Raw genomic sequence first — 23,146 nt, 5'->3', positions numbered from 1 at the left:
GAGGGACTTGGACCAGGGTCAGGGTCTAACCCCAGGCGCGGTGGCTGAGTTGTGGCGCACCACAGATCTCACCCTCCGGGCCATCAAACAGGCCACCGCTGCGGTCCGCCGATCGATCTGCTCAGAACTCTTCTGCTTTTGGCACTCTAATTTTAGAAGGTGCCAGTTGTAACATTCTATGATAAACTCAGTTGTGTCCGAGTTTATCATAGAATGTCGAGGTACATTCTTAAAAATAAAAGTTCTGTATTGGTATCGATGGTTCCTTGAAGATCCTTTAACATCTATGGAGCTTTTCTATTAAACAAAAGGTTGTTTATAGCTGACGAAGGTTCTTTCGAATTTTAAGAACTGTTGCCTGAAAGTTTTTTTTTGGGGAACCAAATATGGTTCTTCTGTAGCATCAATGAGAAATCACCCGTTTGGAACCTTTATTTTGTATGTCAAGGGTGCAGCAGCATTCAGTCTGCTTGTGACAGTACCTGTATATTGAAGTGGTTGGAGTATTTTAACACTGATCCAAATAGTAGGGAACTAATATTCATCAGAACTGAAAGTGTTGCTAAATAAAGTTATATATTGAAATCAAAATATTATTTTACACTATAATATAAAAGTAGAAATAAAGAAACATTACACCCGTGTGAAATTTACTTAAAAAATATTTGTGCAAAAACTTTTTTTCAGTGTATTTTATGAGGTACTTAATGCACAAACACCTGCAAAGTCATTTCCTGAATAGGCAGCGGGGCAACAAGTCAGCTGCTTAACTTTTCGGACTCAGCCATTGTTTTCAGTTAACAATCTTTACGTGTAAAACTTTCTTAAACTTTTTTTAAATTTGTTAAGAAAAAATTACTGTGTGCACATTTTAAGTTTGTGGAATTCTACAGAATGATTACCGTATTCATAAAGCCTGGCCTGGAGTTTCGCCAAGTCCTTCCTTATATTCCTTATATTCGTCAGAACTGAAAGTGTTGCTAAATAAAGTTATATATTGAAATCAAAATATTATTTTACACTATAATATAAAAGTAGAAATAAAGAAACATTACACACAAGAGATATAATTGACAAATGAGTGCAAAATTAGATTTTCCGATTGTTTTAATATCATCAAACCATCATGTTTGGTTTGGTTGAAACTAACTTTGGTTACTGCATTGCTTTGAATGTACAGATTTGATGCTTTGACAGTTTCATTAAACCTCTAAATCTTTCTCACAAATCCATACAAAGGTGTAATTACATGGATAATCAGCCCAATCAAAGAGTGATACAGCACAGTCCTCATCTATTTTGTTGTTGGGCTCCCCAGGCTCCCAAACCCTACAACAACAGATTAACATTACAGTTTGTGTCATATAATATATGTGGCTCAAGTGATTAAATGTTGGAAGTTAATGCAAGAAACTGTTTTTGATATTGCTTGAGAAGAGTTTATGGTTTAGATTATCTACACTTTTCCACACACAATAGTATGAACAAGCGGCTCACCCAGAGTCCAGTGTGGTGCCATCAACCCACTTCCAGACTCCCTCTTCATCACTGTCTGTCAGACCAATCCAGACGATATTTCCACTGGTAACCCTTCTGATAAATTCCTAAAATGAAATATTATCCATATAGATCATAAACAGTTTTCAGATTCAAACACAATCTCTCACTCACTTGTTCCTCTCTGTTGTTTATGATGATCAGATGTGCTCCTCTCTGCAAGCAGTCTTGTCTGCTGTCAGTCCAGTTCTTCCACTCGGAGGAAATGTAGTAGGAACTGAAGTTGTGCGTTATCCATTTAGGGTTGTCAAAGCACTGATCTGTTAATGTTAGATATTAGCTCTTTAAACCTGAAAAATCAACTAATTCATTGTAAATAAATAGTTTCCTTTAATTTCCTTCCTTTTCTATTTACTTTAATAAGGAGCAGACTGTAATTTTTTTTTTATTGCGCTAGCCATTTTTATTGCACTAGCCGATATGACAGTCGTGGATAGGTTATGCCCGAAAGCTGAAGAATTAAATCATTACGCTGCCTCAGAAGTCTGACAAAAATCTACACTGATCAAAATGATTTTGTGGTAAAGTAAATACTACAGAAAAAAAACAACGTAATTTACATGAAAAAGTTAGTTCAGGCAAGAGTTAAAAAAAATTAAGTAAATTCTATATTAGTACTCAATTCAAGCGTGTAGAAATGAAAGCGTAAATATCAACGTTATAAAATTAAGTAAAATTACTCAACTTTTCTTATACTGGTGTTCCCATCATGCACTGGGCCTTGAATAATTAATCAGGTTGATTTTTCACTTTTTTCAAACTGTATTTACACTGTTTCATCATTGCTTTTGTTGTTAGGATTAGTAACGTGCCATTTTGTGACATTTGGAGTTCATTTTCTACTCAAAATGACACATTCAAACACAAAAACGATCCATCAAATGTTACCGTCATTGTGTATTGTCTACCAAGTATTGAGGTCTCTGCGTTCAAGTAATGCTTAATATCTAATATATGCTGTCTTACACAATATCTATTGTATTATTACTTAGGTATTTTTAAGTAAAGCATATACTTAATTCAATATTATATTGTTTGAGTGAAATGTATTGCAAAGGAAACTTCAACTAAATAAATATTACTCAACCTTTTACTAGCCAAGTTAAAATTACTTATTTTCTTTGTTACTTTCACTTAACTTACTGTAGTTAAGTAGAGTTTACTTAATTACATATGTGAAATTTACTTTAAAAATATGCGTGTGAAATTTACTTTAAAAATATTTGTGCAAAAACTTTTTTTCAGTGTATTTTATGAGGTACTTAATGCACAAACACCTGCAAAGTCATTTCCTGAATAGGCAGCGAGGCAACAAGTCAGCTGCTTAACTTTTCGGACTCAGCCATTGTTTTCAGTTAACAATCTTTACGTGTAAAACTTTCTTAAACTTTTTTTTAATTTGTTAAGAAAAAATTACTGTGTGCACATTTTAAGTTTGTGGAATTCTACAGAATGATTACCGTATTCATAAAGCCTGGCCTGGAGTTTCGCCAAGTCCTTCCTTAACTCTTCTCTCTCTTCTGTCAAGTTTTTACTCAGACTTAGCCAATAGTTTGCCTCTTTCTCAGATTGGAACATGTTGTTTTCCTTTGTGAACTTTATACACAGTACTGTGACGGCCACCAGCAGAAGAACACACAACATCCCCAAACACACCACGGTGGTCTTGTAGATTTTTTTCTCATCAGAGTCACTTCCTGAAAATGTAATGATTTAATTTATTTTCCATTTACCACAGCAGAGATATAAAGGAAACAAGATAAGATGAGATCTTAAAAATAAGATGATACTTTCAGATGCGCATTTAAGCACCCAATCTTACGTATTTGTTGTGTCTGTTCCTCTCCGGGATGGTTTAAGTCATCTAACTTTGTTCTAAGGTCATGTGGTAGGTCTATAGTATCTGTACTAGCAAATATAACCATGGTCATCTCATCAGTATCTTCTCTGGCCATCTTCAGTTTCCCAGCAGCATTCATATCATTGATTTAGAGAGAATGGATTTTGACACTATGAATGTAGGAAAATTAAAATTAAAATTTTAAGTTTCCAAGAGGTGAGAGTAAAAAGTGTGAAATTTCAGATAATGTGACATCCAACCTGTGAACAAAACGTAATTGAAAACAAATTGATGAGGTCAAAATAGGTAAAATTACTGAATGTTTCCCAAATTCTGTATTTCCTCCTTCATTTCCCAGTTTCAACAGTTTCATCAGGATACTTTGTAAATGGCACAGCACCAGCATAAACTAGGGAAATTAAGTTTTTTTTTTTTTTTGTATGTGCATGAACATCCAAACTTTTTTTATATGGTGATTTCTGTTCAAAACATGTTTATCAATTCAAATTAACTTAATATGCTCAAATATTTCTTTAGCTGATTTCTGCTGATACAAGGCAAAAATTATCTTGAAACGTGCTTTTAAAAAAAAATTGTTTTCCAGTAAAAATATCTAAACATCCTTAAAACAAGACAAAATTCGTATATAACGGATTTTACATATTTCTGAAATGTAAAACAAAACCATTTAAAAATGATACATCATACCTTCATGCAATCTCATTTGGGGTCCATGGTTTTCCGTCCTTTGTAATTTTCAGTAGTTTCATCAGCATGCACTTGAAGCTTTCAACACAATGATGCATGTGATGTCACTTCACACTGCTAATAATGTGGGTCATCATTTTTCATCTTCCTGAAGCTTACAGACATAGTGGTCTGGTTTACTTCCTGTTGCACGCTGCATGTTTAGTCAACATTGATACGTTTTATAAAAGACAATACAAATCAAGCATGTTTATAGTGTTTTATTAAAGTTGATTGTAAAAAGTCTCAGTGAATATTATCCATCTTGTGAAATATTATCTCTTGATAGATACGTTTGTGTATTTAAATATACAAGTGGGGTGAAATGTACAATAGGTTATAGGTTGTCAGTGTTTCCTGTCGTGAAAGGCTTTTGAGGTGATTGGCTCCCTTCTTTATACATTTAAAGCAAAGAGGACAGGCATGTTACACAAGTATAAAAAAAAAAGTCAATATAGAGCAGGGGGGTAAAAGAGATAAAAAAATTGTTATGTAGGGGTTTTAAGACGTTATAAGGGATGTTAAATAATATACATTCAAGGTTTAAGTTAAGATTTTAACAGTGTTTTTTAGGGTTGAAGCCGGTCACGGTGAAGGGAACCCTTGCAGAGATTTTGAGTGGCTCAATATCGCGATATTGCAACATTATCGCCATTTTTATGTCAGGTTTTATGATGTGGTCAGCAGGCACGAAGACTAAGGAGATTCAAAAACACAACATGCTTTATTAATAATCCAAACATTGTGAATGAACACGCAGGATAATAACGCAGACCACACAATGCATAAATGAGAAATAAACAAGAACAGCTGAAACACAGGGCTTTATAAACAGGTGTAGAACAAAGGAAAGTAAACTAGACATGTGGAACTAATATGTAATATAGAAAAAAACTAAATAGTCTCTGAAGATGTAGGGTGAAATAGGAACTAATCATACATAAAATTATTGTCAAATTACACATAGTAGCAAAGTTTAAAGTCATATACACTTACATCTGATTTATATTAATTAATAATGACTATGCATCTCATATTTTAGCACATAAAAGTTTGTTGTGATAAAGGTAGTTTAATTTTAAAGCGTTAAGATTACATTTAGTTTATTACAGAACAGCATAATAAAGAAAGGTGCCTTTTAATCAATAACATGAATGTGTTAAGTCACAATAAATGTGACTTTGCAGGCTTATTTAGGAGTTGTATCAACTCATAACTAAGCGTGATGTAATAAATGCACATAATGTAATAAGTTTTACTTTATTATTGTATTAAAATCTTCATTGTCATTTTCTAAAAACAATCTTGAGCTCATGTAATGTTTTTTTCAATGTAATAATTTTTTCACATAATGAAATGTTTTTGTATGAAAAATGTATATGAACACACTATAGCGAATTATAATGTAATGACAGTTCATAAGGAAATAAATGTGTTATTAATTGTAAATTTGAGCTCAAATGTAATAATAGTTTTATCTAAAACAAGCGGTAATACTTTATTTAACAGTGTCTTTGTTACACATGTTATGTATATGGTGCTATAACAGTAAATTATGCATCATTATAATTATCCATAATTAAATGCATTCATAATCATAATTATGCATACATGCAACGAACCCTAAACCAAACTCTATTCCCAGCCATATAGAAAGTACATGTTGTTAATTGATATTACTTAGTACTTAGGCCTAAATGTATAATTTCATTCTAAAACATTGTAAAATAAAATGTTATCAAATAAACTATTACAAAAAAAGTCGGCTTATTAGACTACATTGTGTACTCAACAATTTCATAAAGTTGTATGCACTAAATTAAAAAATAAAGCTTTTACTTTCTGTGTAATAAATCATTTTTGAGATATAGTTATTAAAATGTTTGTCATAAAGACTTAACTTCTACAAAAAATTTTTTATAATATTCGTGATATTTTTAGTGATGATGTTTTTGTTTTTTTGTATAGAACTAATGAGCTAAAGACATTATTGGCCAAATCCTTCTGAAGTAAATGCAACATTAGTTCTTCACAGGTTGTTATACAGATGTTTTGGGGTTATGTATAATAAGTAATGTACAGAAATAATAATAATAATGATAAATAATTTCATGAATATTTAAATCTGGTGCATTTCTTAAGATTAGGATTTTAAAAATATGGCAAGGGAATATCAATGTTTTTTTTGTTTTTTTTTATTAATAATACTTAATACATTATCTGCAGATATTACATTATGCATTATTACATTTTGACTTATGAGTTGCAACAGGTGTGTTCATGTGTTGACAATAGCAGGAGCGATTACAGAATAACAGCTGACAATTATGGAATTCTAATGCTGACAAAGCTGAATGCTAATTAACAATTTAATAAATCATATGCATCCAGTAGTTCGCTAATATGCACATAGCACATATTTATTGAAATGTGTTGTTTAAAAAATAGTCTTCTCACAGATCCATCTAAACTCATCATTACATGGATAATCAGCCAATCCTGATGAATGAGTTAAAACACAGTCTTCCTCTTCTCCATTTGGCTCTCCAGACGCCCAGAAGCTGAAACTACAGATCATCATTAGATGTTCAGTGCTGCTTTCTGTGTGATATGATACTGTAAGAATCATTTATTAGATATTAATCAGTTCAGTGTTTTCTCACCCAGAGGTCAGTGTGCTTCCATCAACCCATTTCCATGTGTTCTCCACATCACTGTCAGTCAGACCAATCCAGACTGCAGCAGAACCAGTCATGTTCATAACAAAATCCTGAGCAGATGAAACAGTTGCACATTTATATCATAAACAGACAACAGACATTGCCCAAACGTATTTCCTTGCTTATCTGTGCATCCCCCTCTCCCCCCTCCCTTCCTTTCCCCCTGATTCAAGTCACTAAAAGTTCACTGAGAATATATCTATCCTTGCATGTTTGGTATCATTTTAAATGTCTAAGTGCGATTGGTAAAATGGTATAATTTTATTACAGTCACTGGTATTATGAGAACGACTGAAAACTGTTCTCTTTTTTCTGTGGTGTCTCTTCAAGATATCTGATAATTCTCTCCTCTCCCCCGAAACCAGTGCTGCGTTCCAGTCCACTTTTAGACATGCACTTGCGAACTTCCCTAAGCACTTCCCCTCGGGGGAATACCTGCCGCCATTTTGAAGTGCGTTCCACTTCGTGAAGTGGACGAGGGAAGTTTAGATGGACAGACCCTCGTTCCCTCGATTTTGACCGAGGGAGCGAGTCTACTTCATATGTACACTGCAGGCACCTATATGTCCCACAATGCAGTACGATTGTGACGTCACCACAGATCTCGTTTTATCACCACCACAATAGACAACTCTATGATATATATATATATATATTTTTTTTTTTTTAAACAACCCAAACACACAAACATTTGGATGCTGCATTAAACAAATTCTTAAAGGAAAAAAAAATGTAAATAATAAATCAACTACATAGCTGATTCCAAGTGATCAAGGGCTTAGGATGTTCCAATTCAGCCCATTGCAGTTTCCGCCAGTAGTGGGCACTCGCAATGACGTACATCCGAGTGAACGAGACGGAGGGAAGTTAGCAAGTGAAGGGCATGACAACTTTGGACTGGAACGCAGCCATGGTGTAACCCCTAGTGAAAAAAATAAGCACAATTTATTTGTATGTACTTTAGTATAACTAAATGTATTTGTGGCACACTATAAATTGGTAACCTATGCTTAAAGTCTGTTAAATTGGATTACTAATTTTGTACTAAATGCATTTTAGTTGTCCAAAAGCAGTGCTGAAGTTCAACTAAAGTTGTATTTAATATACTTGTTTGTGCTAAAGTGGAACTATTCCAAGTATTCTTAAATACAAGAGTATATTTAAAGTGTACTTAAGTTTTGAAATGCAGGATTCACTCAGCATAAACTTCAAATGTATTTTGGTGACATTACAATTGCAATTCATTTACACTGTAAGATTGTTGAACATACATTAATAGTATACTAATAACAAACTTTTAGTGATTTAAAAACACTGCAATGGCATTTCAAGTAAACGTGAAGTATGCTAATATCATCATTATTGTGTGCTTCAAATAGGTTACAATAAAGTAATCTTTATAAATAATGGTATAGCTTAAGAATTTGCCTTTTACTGGCATTTTACTGACACACCCCAGTATACCAGTAACTCGCTTATCCGGAGAACATCATTAAGACAATGGGAACAGATAAATGTACATTCGCTGCCACACAAGCGCACTCGGTTTAACAGTTGCGCCACCACGCAGATTTGCACCACGCAAAACGTCTCGGTTACGGATGTAACCCTCGTTCCCTGAGTGGGAACGGAGACGTTACGTCGGATGACGACGATTGGGGTTTCGCTTAGAAGCCTATCACCTTCGAGTATATAAAACGAGCCAATGGCAATGAAATGCCATGGGTCTGCGGAATTTGCATAGCGTAACTCCGCCCGCCGCAGGGGGTATATAAGGAAGTACGCTGGCACAATGCAGATATGTCTTCGCTGAGGAGCCGAGACTAGCCCCAGGCGTTTTTCAGCGGTACAGCGGAAGTGGCAGGAAGACGTAACGTCTCCGTTCCCACTCAGGGAACGAGGGTTACATCCGTAACCGAGACGTTCCCTTTCGTGGTCACTCCGAGTTACGTCGGATGACGACGATTGGGGTTCCAGTCTAATCACGCCACCTCGGCTGTCTTCCAGTGCCCTGCGTAAATCTGAGCTCCCTGTTGTGAGACTAGCACGAACGAAGGAGTCCTACTTAACACAGGGATACCAAGGTACACTGGGAAGCATATCTCCAGAGAGAAATATGCAATTATGCCCAGCCATTGATGGGGGGGACTTAGAATACACATATGACCCAGAGGGCTGCATATGGAAAATCACTGGGGTGTCCAGCCGCAGGTGGAATTTTAAACCCCAGGGGTGGCAAGGTGGCTTGCCAAGGGAAAGACACACGCTCACAAGGAGACTTACAGTGGAATACACATGTGGGGGTCGCCCAGAGGGGGAACCATGCACATGGAGGCACCTAGTCAAGCGCAAAAACTGCGTTATGGCAGATTGGCATAACTCAGGCGTTGACGTAACCAGTGCTGGAGGAAACTCAGAGCTTATCAGACTCACCTGAGAGAAATATCGCACGTATCCCGTCCGTGGAGAGGAATGGCGAGCAAGCGAAGACACCTGAGCAGAATCTAGCACCGGCTGGTTGAAGCGAGTACATGAGAAGAAACTGGCTCTACTCGGAGATTATAGAATCTCGCGAATGTGTTGGGTGTCGCCCAGCCTGCAGCTCTACAAATGTCTGTTAGCGAGGCGCCATGCGCTAGAGCCCAAGAGGAAGCCACACTACGTGTGGAGTGGGCTTTCACACCAAGGGGGCACGGACGACCTTGCTGCTGGTATGCCACAGCAATGGTATCCACTATCCAGTGGGATAACCTTTGCTTTGAGAGAGCCTTTCCCTTCAGCTTCCCACCATGACAGACAAAGAGCTGGTCTGAGGTCCTGAAACACCGCGTTCTGTCTACGTAAGCACGGAGGGCGCGTACTGGACAGAGCAGTGCCAAGGCTGGGTCTGCCTCCTCCAAGGGCAGCGCTTGCAGGTTCACTACCTGGTCTCGAAAGGGTGTGGTAGGAACCTTGGGCACGTATCCAAGCCGGGGTCTCAGGATCACGTGAGAGTTAGCCGGCCCGAATTCCAGGCACGCTTCGTCAACCGAAAATGCCTGCAGGTCCCCTACCCTCTTGATGGAGGCCAATGCAACCAGGAGCGCTGTCTTCATTGACAGGAACTTAAGCTCCACTGACTGTAAAGGCTCAAATGGAGCACTCTGCAGGGCAGTTAGAACCACTGAGAGGTCCCAAGAGGGTACGAAGGGAGGACGAGGAGGATTTAGTCTCCTCGCTCCCCTCAGGAACCTGACGATCAGGTCGTGCCTTCCCAGAGACTTACCATCAACTGCTTCGTGATGTGCGGCAATGGCGGCAACATACACTTTCAGGGTGGAGGGAGACAGCCTTCGCTCCAACCCTTCTTGCAGGAAGGAAAGCACGACACTGATCGGGCATTTCGTGGGTTCTTGATGTTTAGAAGAACACCAGTTGACGAAGAGGTTCCACTTCAACGCATAGGCATGTCTCGTGGACGATGCTCTAGCGGAAGTGATGGTAGCCACCACCGCAGGTGGTAGGGTACTCAAACCTGCCTCGTCCCGTCCAGGAGCCACACATGGAGGTTCCAAAGATCGGGACGAGGGTGCCATAAGGTGCCCCGTCCCTGAGAAAGGAGGTCCTTCCTCAGAGGAATTGGCCAGGGAGGTGCTGTCGCGAGGAGTAGTAGTTCGGAGAACCAGGTCCGGTTGGGCCAATACGGGGCAACCAAAATGACCTGCTCCTCGTCCTCCCTGATCTTGCGCAAGGTCTGCGCAAGAAGGCTCACTGGGGGAAACGCATACTTGCGTAGGCCCCGCGGCCAGCTGTGCGCCAGTGCATCCGTGCCGAGCGTGCCCTCGGTCAGGGAGTAAAACAGGTCGCAATGGGACGAGTCGTGGGAGGCAAACAGGTCTACCTGTGCGTCGCCGAACTGATCCCAAATCAGCTGGGCCGTCTGGGGATGGAGTCGCCATTCTCCAGCGAGAGGCCGAACTCGAGACAGCTCGTCGGCCGCCTGGTTCAGGTGTCCCGGGATATAAATGGCTCGAAGCGACCTCAGATGCTTCTGACTCCATATGAGGAGGTGGCGAGCGAGTTGCGACATACGGCGGGAGCGTAGACCACCCTGGTGGTTGATGTACGCTACTGTTGCGGTATTGTCTGATCGGACTAGTACGTGCTGGCCCCTGAGCAGCGCATGGAAGCGGTGCAGGGCGAGACGTACAGCCAGCAACTCGAGGCAATTGACATGCCAAAGGCGCTGGGGTCCTGTCCAGGAGCCCGCGGCAGCATGACCATTGCACATGGCGCCCCAGCCCGTGTTGGAGGCATCTGTTGACACAACAACATGCCGGGAAACTCGTTCTAAGGGCACTCCGGCCCGTAGAAAATTGAGGTTCGCCCACGGGGTGAAGGTCTGACGGCAGGCTGGAGTCACTGGGACTCGGAGCGTGCCGTGTTGCCATGCCCACCTCGGGACTCGATCGCGAAGCTAAGCTGAAGCGGTCTCATATGAAGCAATCCCAGCGGCGTTACTGCGGCTGCGGATGCCATATGCCCCAGGAGCCTCTGAAAAAGTTTCAGTGGAACCGCACTCTTGTCCTCGAACTGACGAAGACAAGTCAGCAGTGACTGCGCGCGCTCGCTCGTAAGCTGCGCGCACATGGCGACCGAGTCGATCTCCATACCGAGAAAAGAGATCCTCTGCACGGGGCAGAGTTTGCTCTTCTCCCAGTTGACCCGAAGGCCCAGACGGACTAGGTGCCGGAGCACTAGGTCCCTGTGTTCGCAAACCTGGTCTCGAGAGTGAGCTAGGATAAGCCAGTCGTCGAGATAGTTCAGGATGCGAACCCCGTGTTCCCGAAGGGGAACAAGGGCTGCCTCGACGACCTTCGTAAAGACGCGAGGAGACAGGGCTAGCCCGAAAGGGAGAACCGCGTACTGGTATGCCTGCCCCTCGAAAGCAAACCGTAGAAATGGTCTGTGTCGAGGTAAAATGGAGACATGGAAGTAGGCGTCCTTCAGGTCGATCGCTGCAAACCAATCCTGCGGCCGCACACACTGGAGGATGTGTTTGGCCGTTAGCATCTTGAACGGCAGCCTGTGAAGGGAGCGGTTCAAGACGCGCAGGTCGAGGATTGGCCGTAACCCACCGGACTTCTTGGGTACAATGAAGTAAGGGCTGTAGAAGCCGGACCTCATTTCGGCTGGAGGGACAATCTCGATCGCACCCTTCGCCAGCAGGGTGACGACCTCCGCTCTCATGACAGGGGCATTGCCACCGACCATAGTGAAGCGGACTCCGCTGAAGCGGGGAGGAGATCGCGCGAACTGAATCGCGTAGCCGAGCCTGATGGTTCTCGCGACCCAGCGGGACAGTCTGGGAAGCTCTAGCCAGGCCTCCAGAAAGTGCACCAGCGGGGTCATACGAACCACAGACGTACCGTCGGTGGGGCAGCGAGGCGGAATGACCGGCACCGGCGAGGGTGGCATCGCGGCCCTGTGCGGGGGCACGGTCATTAACCGCGTCCTGCCAGAGGAGGCCAGGGGAGGGCGCGCGTCCCACGGGGGCGTGCTCTGGCAGGGGTCTGGCGACAGAGGGGGATGAGAGGAGCGTGGCCCGTGGGCGGCGCGTGCTGTCATCCCAGACCTCTGGGACAGAGGAGGGCGGCAGTGGCGGGACCCGAGGGTGGCGCGCACTGCGGCCCTCTGGGTCTGTAGGCTCAGGATTGGGGATTTCGATTCTTTCTTTAACCACATTAGGGTGCTGCCCGTCGTGAGACGAGCAGCGGGGAGTGGAGAACAAAAGATTCTCCCCCGGCCCTCCACCGGGGGAAGGAGTGGCCCTGCTACCACCTCCTGTAGCGAAAAGAAAGCCAATCCTGAGCTGCCCGTCTCAGGAGCGCCGCTTAGCCTGGCGTTTAGCGGGCTGCGGGGCTGGAGAGGGCTGTGGCGCCTTCCTACGGCTTCCTCCACGACGCGGCCCAGATGAAGGCTGCTGCTGGGGCCGTGCGGGAGGGGCGGGAGCCGCGGGAGGGCGCCCTCGGCGGCGAGCAGGCTGAGGATTCTGCACCGACGGCTGAGCAGCAGAGCGTCGGGGCAGAATGTGCTTAATCGCCTCAGTCTGCTTCTGAGCAGTCGAGAACTGTTGGGCAAAGTCCTCGACTGCACCGCCGAAAAGGCCGGCCTGGGATATGGGAGCGTCAAGCAGACGAGTCCGCTCGGGCTCACGCATATCAGCCAGGTTCAGCCAGAGATGTCTCTCCTGGACCACAGCTGTGGACATCACCAAACCCAGGGAGCGCGCGGTCACCTTCGTCGCCCGGAGAGCGAGGTCGGTGGCGGCGCGCAGCTCATCGAAGAGCCCTGGGTCTGTCCTACCCTCGTGCATGTCACGAAGCATCTTGGCCTGGTAGACCTGTAAGATGGCCATGGCATGCAAAGAGGCAGCTGCCTGTCCCGCCGCTCTGTAAGATTTCGCCACCATGGTAGACGAGAATCTACAGGCTTTGGACGGGTGCTTAGGATCACCACGTGATGAAGCGCTTGTCGGACACAGCTGCATCGCGACAGAACGTTCAACCGTGGGAATCCCAGTGTACCCACAAGCATCAGCTCTATCGAGGGGAGGAAAGGCGGAGAAAGCCGTCGAACGATCACGGGAAGACATGGGAGCCTTCCAGGACCGCGTGACTTCCTCATGCACTTCCGGGAAGAATGGTATTGGGGTTGGGCGGCGACGGGTGTCAGCGGCCGCTCCCAAAAACCAATCATCCAGCCGCGAGCGCACTGGATCAGGTGGCGGGGACCACTCAATACCAATGGCCGCGGCTGCCCGGGAAAGCATGGCGGTCAGCTCGGGATCAGACTCGGGCAATGCTGGCACGCCCGAGGGCGGCAACACAGCCGAATCCTCACTTCCCGAGGACTCGCGCCCACCTTGTGATGCAGCGATGGACATAGTATCTTCCTCTGGAGCTCCAAACGAGACGCGCTGGGGCTCCGAAGAGGGACCAGCGGTCTCAGTTTGAACACTCGCGGGTGCTGATGCTGGAGAGGGGTGTGTGGACCGTGGACGTGTCGGCGGTATGTCCCACACAGTCACCCTCAGGTCACCCCGGCCACCAGCCGAAGTACTAGCCCTCTCGGGACCAGTAGATCGGGGTGTGGGTAGGGGGACTCTCGCTCTAGTGAGCTCATTGAGTCTCGACCGCAGCATAGAGATGGTCATGTTCCCGCAGTGAGAACATGAGTCATCCACGAACGCTGCTTTAGCGTGATCAACGCCCAAACACGTTAAGCAGCGATCGTGCCCATCAGAGAAAAATATCTCGCCACCGCAACCAGAAGTGCACGGGCGAGGCATCTTTAAAAAGACGTGCCACGTGCAATGCTCTTTTTGTGAGAGGAAAAACTCCGCGGATGCTGAAGCGAACAGGGAGAAACACACTATCTGTCAGATCACTGACAAGATCAGCAGGGTAGTGAGCACTCGCTGAAAACGCCGTCACACCAACACCGGAGAGTTCGCTCGTCTCGAAGGTAAGAGAAGACTAACTCAGAATATTTGGCTTGCAGGAGTGGAGAAGTTCTCGGCTCCGAAGCGAAAACATATCTGCATTGTGCCAGCGTACTTCCTTATATACCCCCTGCGGCGGGCGGAGTTACGCTATGCAAATTCCGCAGACCCATGGCATTTCATTGCCATTGGCTCGTTTTATATACTCGAAGGTGATAGGCTTCTAAGCGAAACCCCAATCGTCGTCATCCGACGTAACTCGGAGTGACCACGAAAGGGAACTGGGGTTACTTTGTGTTCTTCCTTTACTTTTACAAGTACTGTTTTAAACCGATTTTTCCATCAGTGAAAGCACTAATCATATGTATTTAAAGACTGCAAATCACCGAGAAAAGTCTCAGTATAAGCGGTGCGTGAAAATAAACGCTAAACTGAATAGAACATGAAAGTGTGTTAAGCTTTGCTAAATGTAAACATAAAACTTCGATCAAACTAATGTGATTAATTACTCATTGTCTGATAACTACTCATTATCGTAGTAACCATATTCGCATTAAAATATGTGGTGTACACTGATTTTAATCACAACAGGCATGTAAACACCTTAAGCACATTATTACTGCTCTGACCAAACTGCGCATGTGCTCGGTTCTACACGGATACCTTGCGTTTCACACAACTTCATGAATGAACCGCTGTGCAGTTTCTCCTCCGTATCTTCATCCAGACGGTGCGAAAAAAAACGTGACGACAGCGTAAGCAAATCTGGTATTGCAATGTTCATCACAGCACCGAATAATATCCAGTGCGTCCATAAAAAAATTATTTTGAATTTGATGCGAGTAGATTAAAACAATGGCCGGTAACATGCATACTGAATGCCTATTCTGAGTGTGGTAGAACCATACTTATTGGCGAATAATCAGAATAATGAAAATTGCATGTAAACTGGAGTGAAGAGTTCTGCTCGTGTCATGTAAACATCTTACTGTGATTAAGACCTTACTCTGATTATTAGAAAAAATTGCATTATTGGTAAATGTAGTTAATGACCGGGGAACAGAAGAACAGGAACAGAACAAAACCAAACTAAAACACAAAGAAACGAACATACTCGTTACAGTCCGCATTTTAGACCCAAAAAATTCAAAAAATCTTTACAAGCCACACCTTGGACTAATTAAACTCAATAATAACTCAAAAAATCTTTTTTAACACCTTTATTTTATTCAAACTTCTTTATTTTAAGTACTGGACTGATGCGCAATGACTGGTGATGTACTGTAGAACTGAATAATGTACATATATTGAAGATGTTCACTCCCTTCAGACTGGGATCTCACTTGATATGACAGAATACTTTGTGATGTTCACTCGCAAGTCCTTTCTGGTCGATTGGAAAGCATTTACTGTAGTCCCATTTTTGCACATTTTGTATTTCTCCTTAATTAAATAAACCTAACTCATCTCATCAGCTCTTTACAAGAAACTCCAGGACATGAAATAGGTGTCTGACAAAGGGTACATTGAAAATGTGCTGTTGAGAGCATCCTCCAGGAACAAGGCTGAGAAACACTGCTTTAGATGATCAATTATTACACAAGTTTTGTTCAGTTAATCTTGCACCAAAAAAGGTGTGTGATGTTCCTATGGCAGTGTGAGTTGTGAAATACTGTTCTCACAGATCCATTGAAAAACTCTATTACATTCAACATCATGCAAACCGAATAACGTTGGCCACCTTTGGTCATGATCCACAATCACAACACAGTTCTCGCTTCTACCTCCATTAGGCTCTCCAGACCCCCAGATGCTGAAAATACAGATCAGCATTAGATGTTCAGTCCTGCTTTCTGTGTGATATGATACTGACTGTAAGAATCATTTATTATATATTAATCAGTTCAGTTCAGTGTTTTCTCACCCAGAGGTCAGTGTGCTTCCATCAACCCATTTCCATGTTCCCTCCACATCACTGTCAGTCAGACCAATATAGATAGAAGTACCACCAAACATTTTCTTAACAAAATCCTGAGCAGATGAAACAATTGCATATTTATATCATAAACAGATAATAGACACATTTCATCTGACCATCTCTCATTTAGTTGCCACCAGGGCTGGACTGGCCATCGGGCATACCGGGCATTTGCCCGGTGGGCCGACGTGCTTTTTGGGCCGATACATCTCATACTCATACATAATTTTTATTATTATTATTATTATTTTAAAAAATGTTAACGGCCCATAAAATTTGTACATCGGCGGCCCATTCGTTTTGTTTTGTTTTGCTTAATTGGCGGCGCTGGGTTTGTGCCGGTGTAATGCAGTGGTAAAAAAAAGTCAGTGTTAGTTTATTTTTTTCTGACAGACCAGCCCATGAAACGCGTAGATCAGTGGCCCATTGGTTCTTTTCTTGATTGACACTGGGCTTGCCCAATCACAACTTTAAACGAGTGAGCGAGCGTGCAGCAGTGTCAGTGTGTATCTGTCAAAATAGTCTGCGAGATGGAGAAGAAACGCAAGGATTGTGCAGAGAAATAGCTTGAAAAAATAGAACCAGGCCCTTAAAGCAGACACTGTAAAATGTGTCAAAATATATGTTTTCTGCCCTTCATCAGCTCCAGTGATGATGATGATAGTGAGGAGGATCAGGAGAGAGACGAGAAAGTGTAGAGCCTGCGGTAAGCAGAACTACTTTCAAAACACTTAAGCTATGTCATGATCGAGTGTAGGAACCCATAACCCAGTTACAGATTATTTCCACTTTGCATACAGTAGTTGACGATTACCGCAATTCACTAGAAATTTAATGAGAGGCGTTTGTAAACCATGTTTTCTGCCAAAATAAAAGCTTGATGCAGTTTGCGTCAAAATAAAAGATCATGTGCTTATCTCTTTCAAGTATAGAAATTGGTACGAAACTAATTATGAAAGTTTCCTTTATTTTTTAGTGTATTTGTTTTACAAAATATGGCTATTACTGTCATTGGATTAATATTATAACTATTATTATGTAGTAGGTGTAATGTAAATAGACACTGTAACTAAAAGAGGTTTGAATTTTTTGTTTAATTTGCACACTGAATATGGGTTGGAGCTTTTAATTTTGAACTCTCAAAGTGCACCAGATTGATGAATTTAACATTAAAATGCACAAAATTTTCTCTCGGGGGGGCATGCCCCCGAATGCCCCCATATTGCTATGCCATTGCAGCTTATAGCTTGTTTTAGGATTCATCACTGTGGAGTATAGTTCAACTGTATTATTAATTAATAAATGTCAAATTTTCACTCGTTCCTATACTCACTCATTACATGGCATTAGTGGTTTTATGGAATAGGAGTTGGTATGAATATAATTAAGGACGTGCAAAGATGGGTGGTGTTTATGATCATATAGTGGGCCAGTCTGGGCCAAAATGCCCGGGCCGATTTTTTGTCCCAGTCCAGCCCTGGCTGCCACACACACACACACACACACACACACACACACACACACACACACACACACACACACTTCTTTATTCTTTCTCTCACTCACTTGTTCTTCGCTGTTGTTTATGATGATCAGATCTGCTCCTCTCTCTGTACAGTATCTTCTGCTCTCAGTCCAGCTCTTCGACTCATTCGGCATGTAGTAAAAACTAGATTTATAGTAAGCCCATCCACCTGTAAACAACCAGTTTAGCTGTTAGCTCTTTATTCCCATTACACTCACCTATCAGTAACTTATAACAGATAGTAAACTCATACTGTAGATTCTGTACAATGAAAGTTATTGTGAGAACAACCCAATTACATTATGTTTTAAAAATGTCTGCTGTGTAGCAAATAACATACATTAAAGAAACTTTACCATAACTCTTAAGATTATTTATTAGCTGATTTCTCTCATTGGTCAGATTTTCATTCTTGGATATTAGCTGTTGTCTCTCTTGAGTGAACGTGACACACAGCACTATGACTGCAGTCAGCAGAAGAACACACAGCAACACCAAACACACTGCAGCTGCTCTGGAGCTTCTGTTCCTCACAGAATCACTTCCTGAACACCACAGATATGATGTTATTTTCTTTATTTATCAATTTAACACAGCACACATCAACTGAAAGTATTAAAAAACTAAGTGAATTATTAATCTCAGTACCTGTGCATTCAGATGGTTTTCTTTGCATTGAGTCTGTGATCTCTTTTCCAATTTTATCTTTTATAGCATCATAATTTTCGTAGATCTCATCAGTGGTTTGTCCATCTTTTCTGTGCATTTTGCTGGTTGTACTCCTTTCTATATTTTCATTTACACTTTCAGACAGTTTCAGTGTCGTCTAGATGCCAACGAACTAGTTTCTCTCCTGTGTTTTGTTCCTCATCTGTGTGCCCAGTATTTATGCAGAAAGGAACTGTTCTTTTGTGGAAATATTTCAAGTATTTATGCAGAAAGGAACTGTTTTTGTGGAACTTTAACTCACCACAAAAGTACCCTTTTTTTTCCTTTTTTTTTTTCACACAGTGTGGATTGGGTTCATTTGAATAGGATTTTAATGCAGTTAAGGCATAATCATTCAGTGTCTTTGTTTCAATGCATCAGGGGCTTGTTCAATTGGACAGTGGGTGCTGTTTGAGAACTTTTGCAGCTTTTAACATGTTTATATTGTTGCTGGTACATCAAAGGTCCAGACCGCTGATCAGTTTATGGTATTAGCAGCGGCTGCATTTATTATGCGATATTTTGCGCATAAGTTATTTGTTGATTTTCAAAAAGGTGGACTTAAAAGAACTACTGTCAGAAACCTTTGGGCCAAATCTATTAAGGTACATCCAAACCAAAATATATTTTGGCGTCCCTAGTGCAGTTAGTATTTTTAAATAAAAAGAAATGCATCTTGTTTGTTTTAGGGATGTTTAGATTTTTATACTGGAGAATGAGTCAAAAATACTCCAATATAAAATAGTACTTTTTTTACTTTTATAGGTCAAATTGTACAAAAAAACTTCATGCCTTAGGGTCCATCACTGTCTGTCAGCTGAATGTTTCAACAGTGACATCATGCAGCAATCAGATCTCTCAATGAAAAGATGTGCAGAAGATGTGTTCCTTATTGTACTCCCTGATGGTTGCAGACTATGGCCTTGTCCACACTAATATGTTTTCGTTTGACATATCGTTTACGCATATCTTTCTCTCCGTTTTGGCCTTCCATCCACATTGAGACGGCATTTTCATTAATGAAAACAAAGTTTTTTGAAAACACTCTCCAAAGTGGATAAATTTGAAAACGCTGTTGTAGTGTGCACTGTCAAAACAGAGGTATTTAAAAACGATGACATAAGTTTAGTCATGTGACGCATATTCAGTGGCGTAGCGTAAATCCATCTCTATCCATCATTTTCTTAGCAATTGTTGATAAAGGAAATTTTCGCACAATATTGAATTAAAATATTTACATTTTAAAATATCAATGCTGATAACTGAATATAATTGTCAGCTGATCATCGTCTATCGGCACAACCTGGCACGGGGGTTTTCGCGGGGCCCCCCCAACACTGCTTGCCTGTCCGCTACGCCACTGTGCATTTTGTACCAATAGATATCCATGTTTATACCGGTATTGTGACTGTTATGTGCTATTCACTTTCACACTGGTTCTAAAATATATTACTTTGCACACTCTTCATATCACAGTCCTGCAAAGATTACAGAAAATTTACTCACATTTGCTGTCCTGCGGCAATACATGAGAGCAGTTGCCTTTTAGTCCAAACATTTGGTGAGTGAGTGCGACGTGGACGCATCAGTGAATGGTGAGATATTTTGCTAAATAAAATTATCCTGTCAGAAGAATTCCGCGATAACTTTATCATTTATTTTTCCGTCTGTATCATCTCAGTGAGCTTTTGTGAGGTTTTACGCATGCGCAGTGAGGTGAATTTAGCGTTTTCCAAAAGTTTCTCCTCCACACTGAAACGTCGGAAAACGCTAGTGTGGATGGAGAGCGTTTTTAAACGAAAACGCTGTTTTCAAATGTATCTGGATAAATGTAGACATAGCCTATGGGTGCTTCTCAATACTCAAATTGATGCTTCTTCGTTTCCTCGCTCCTTCGTCCTCCAGCCTGTGACACGGAAACTGATCGTACTCAGCCATCTTGAAGAACATCTCTATTCTCTAATTGCACCGCAAGGAGGCAGTGACCGCAGATACACAATGAGGAGTGAGGAAGCTTTCCGAGGAGTCATAAGCGAGGATACACCGGTGTATCCTTTCCTTGCACCCTAAATGGGTGGAGCTAAGATGCGAGGAAAGGAAGTGAGGGAAGAAAACGAGAATGCACAAATAAGAAATGAGAAGCACCCTATTGCCACTTGCAGTCGGGGGCGGAACTGAAAATGGAACCGACAAGTCGGACACTTACTGCTGCCCATACACTTACTGCTGAAATTTTTTGGGCGGCCGCCATAACAAATTTTTGTTCCACCAAAGCCTTATTTGATCAGTCATTATGATTTATGAGTGATGACTGCTGTGCTTGTGATAGGGCGCATGTTAACCGAGGGAGAGAATGAGCAAGGCCCCGATCACACAAAACGCGTTTTTCAGGTTCGAAAACGCGAGGCGCACAACACTGCCCCGATCACACAGAACGAGCAGTGCGCTGCGTTTTTTATGTTGCTAGGCAACCACCGAAACAGCTGTCCTGTCAGTCAAGTAAACGTTAAATCAGCCTTTTATTAACTTTATTTACTTTCTGTTAACATTGTGGTAGTTACGATTCGTGAAGTCGTTAAGCTCCTGGTAACCCGCAAGAGCACCACAAGTTTATCCTCCATCATCGCACTCTCCGGGCGTTCAAAGCAACTGTAGCTTTCATCACTACAACGGAAGGCCCACCTCTCCATGCATTCGATTGGACAGTGGAAAAAAAACATGATGATGTCGGGCGCTTTTTCCGCTCGGAGTTGCTTTTTTTTCAACTGCAAAAATGTGAGGCGCAGCAGGCGGTAAAACGTGAGGCGCGTGGGGCGCATAAATAGCGCGCAGAACGCTCACTGCCATAGGAAAACAATTAAAAAAGATGCCTCTCACTGCAAAAAACACGTTTGGTGTAATCAGGGCCTAAAGAGACCCTCCTCCACGCATGCACTCTCTGTCTTCAAACTAAGCAGCACTGTCTTTGCTCTCTGTCCCTCGCACATATTACCGTAATCAAAATCAACTTAACTGACGGTCTAATGACCGAATCCATGTTGCACGTGGCACATTCTGAGATTTTTTTCCTGAATTACCGCTGGGTGTGTATTGTGCTCAAAAACCTTGCCTGTTCTCTGACAAGCAGTCCACACATGCAGCTGACATAAACCACATGTTCAATAAACGGAAAAAAAATATATCCAGTGATGAAGTGTTTTCTGTGTTGACACAAATCTTTCGCGATGTCTTAACAGCCAGGATTTGTAGTTCACACAGAACTAATGTCCAATTTGCAGCCTAATGATTCATTTGAACCGATTCACTTTAATGACTGATTGAAAACAACTGATCTGTCCAAAACTGAACTCATAAATCGGTGTACAATGCAAAGAAACAACATCAACAACAAAAAACGTAATTCTAAATGTTTTTCTGATTTTTATTTTGAAAGACGTGCGTGTGTTGACACTTGCCTGAGAAAAACACGTTGTCCCGATTCAGTATCTGCGGTCAGATAAGATGTTGTCAGTCTAGATGTCAGTGTCATTTTTAGGGCCCGAGCACCGATGGTGTGAGGACCCTCTTGGAATTGCTCTGTTTATTATTATTATTAGGGGTTCAAGCACGAAGTGCTGAAACCCTATTGTAATTGTAAGGATTTTTATTATTATTATTCTGCCGTAAAACGCATCGTGCAGCCCAAACCGTAAGTGCTGGAGACTTGAGACTTTGCCAGAAGGTAGTACAAAAATCGAGGAGAGGTTATCAAATTATGACCCCGATTGGCCAATAGGTGGCGCTATAGTAAGCAAAAGTATAAAATCGCTAATAACTCCTAGACGGTTTGTCGTAGACTCAAGTGTCTTATATCACTGTAATCCTTGGCTCAAGACGGACAAAACGTATATCTCCGATTTCATTTCCGGTATGCAAATTTTTCCGCCATTTTGAATTTTGTCAAAAACCTACTTTTGCGAACTAGTCTGTGGTTTTTTGTCCGATCAGAACCAAACCAGTGCAGAAATGTTCTCTGGAGGCTGAAGATCAATAAGTATCGAAAAAATTTTGAAATTTCGATTCAAGGTCGCTATGGGGTGCCAAAATGTTCGAAGGAGGCGGAGTCAGTTTTACTAAAATTGTTATAACTCGTGAACGAAATGAGATATCTTCACCAAACTTGGTACATATATGTAGGAGGTCAATTTGAGGTCACAGTAAAAAAATTGCGTCGATTGGCCACATGGTGGCGCTATAAAACAATAAAAACGTATAGACACCTGACCGTTTTTCCGAATGACTTGAAATTTGGTATGCAGTGTCTTGGCCCAAGGGGCCATGTATGTCTAAAAGGATATTGGCATATCTCGAAAAACATGGCCGCCATTGGCCAATGAAATTTGAGCACCGTTAACGAAGTCCGATCGGAGCGAAACTCGGTGGGCATGTTCGGCTCAAGCCCCTAGAGGTCTGTAAGAATTTTGAAAGAAATCGGCCACTAGTTGGCGCTAACGAGTTTTATGGCTCTGTAATCACGTGGTGTTACACTTATCATCACAAAATGCATATCATTTGATAGATCTGCTCATGCTGAACAACTTTGCCTCAA

General features: G+C 42.2%; 3 protein-coding genes and 1 long non-coding RNA gene across 12 annotated transcripts in view; 2 read left to right on the top strand and 2 right to left on the bottom strand.

The window, feature by feature from the left end:
• Positions 1–23,146, top strand: part of cadm2a (cell adhesion molecule 2a) — a 500,950-nt gene that overhangs the window by 344,160 nt on the left and 133,644 nt on the right. The gene's annotated exons all lie outside the window — the stretch shown is intronic.
• On the bottom strand, positions 1,090–4,071 carry LOC309489032 (CD209 antigen-like protein C). Its single transcript, XM_082157546.1, has 6 exons — positions 3,850–4,071; positions 3,380–3,806; positions 3,018–3,254; positions 1,672–1,817; positions 1,498–1,604; positions 1,090–1,329 (listed from the first exon to the last, which is right to left on the bottom strand). Exons 2-6 carry the CDS (start codon positions 3,534–3,536, stop codon positions 1,203–1,205), a joined length of 774 nt encoding a protein of 257 aa, XP_082013672.1. The 5' UTR covers positions 3,537–3,806; positions 3,850–4,071; the 3' UTR covers positions 1,090–1,202.
• Positions 6,083–23,146, bottom strand: part of LOC309489029 (C-type lectin domain family 10 member A-like) — a 36,319-nt gene continuing 19,255 nt past the window's right edge. For 2 of the 7 annotated variants that reach the window (XM_082157534.1, XM_082157536.1), the window contains exon 6: positions 14,818–16,131. In XM_082157534.1, coding sequence (XP_082013660.1) covers positions 15,995–16,131 — 137 coding nt within the window. In that variant the 3' untranslated portion in view covers positions 14,818–15,994. Of the gene's footprint in view, positions 6,712–6,807; positions 6,915–14,812; positions 16,161–16,271; positions 16,379–17,891; positions 18,020–18,206; positions 18,396–23,146 lie in introns of those variants that run through there. The other 5 variants (XM_082157531.1, XM_082157532.1, XM_082157539.1 and 2 more) reach the window with 5 other exon arrangements.
• Positions 18,385–19,141, top strand: LOC309489046. Its single transcript, XR_014202326.1, has 2 exons — positions 18,385–18,513; positions 18,696–19,141. It is a non-coding gene; the product is annotated as an uncharacterized lncRNA (long non-coding RNA).

Source organism: Leuciscus leuciscus (genome assembly GCF_965113295.1).
Source record: "Leuciscus leuciscus genome assembly, chromosome: 24".
Lineage (NCBI taxonomy): Eukaryota > Metazoa > Chordata > Actinopteri > Cypriniformes > Leuciscidae > Leuciscus > Leuciscus leuciscus.
This window is presented reverse-complemented; position numbering and strand designations above follow the sequence as displayed.

What these genes read in the sequence shown, in the direction of transcription:
- LOC309489032 (XM_082157546.1), bottom strand. Translation starts at nt 3,536, where the DNA reads ATGAATGCTGCTGGGAAACTGAAGATGGCCAGAGAAGATACTGATGAG. An exon ending in GGCCAGGCTTTATGAATACG is followed by an intron (nt 1,818 to 3,017) that starts GTAATCATTCTG and finishes TAACATTAACAG; the next exon opens with ATCAGTGCTTTGACAACCCT. An exon ending in TAAACAACAGAGAGGAACAA is followed by an intron (nt 1,605 to 1,671) that starts GTGAGTGAGAGA and finishes ATTTCATTTTAG; the next exon opens with GAATTTATCAGAAGGGTTAC.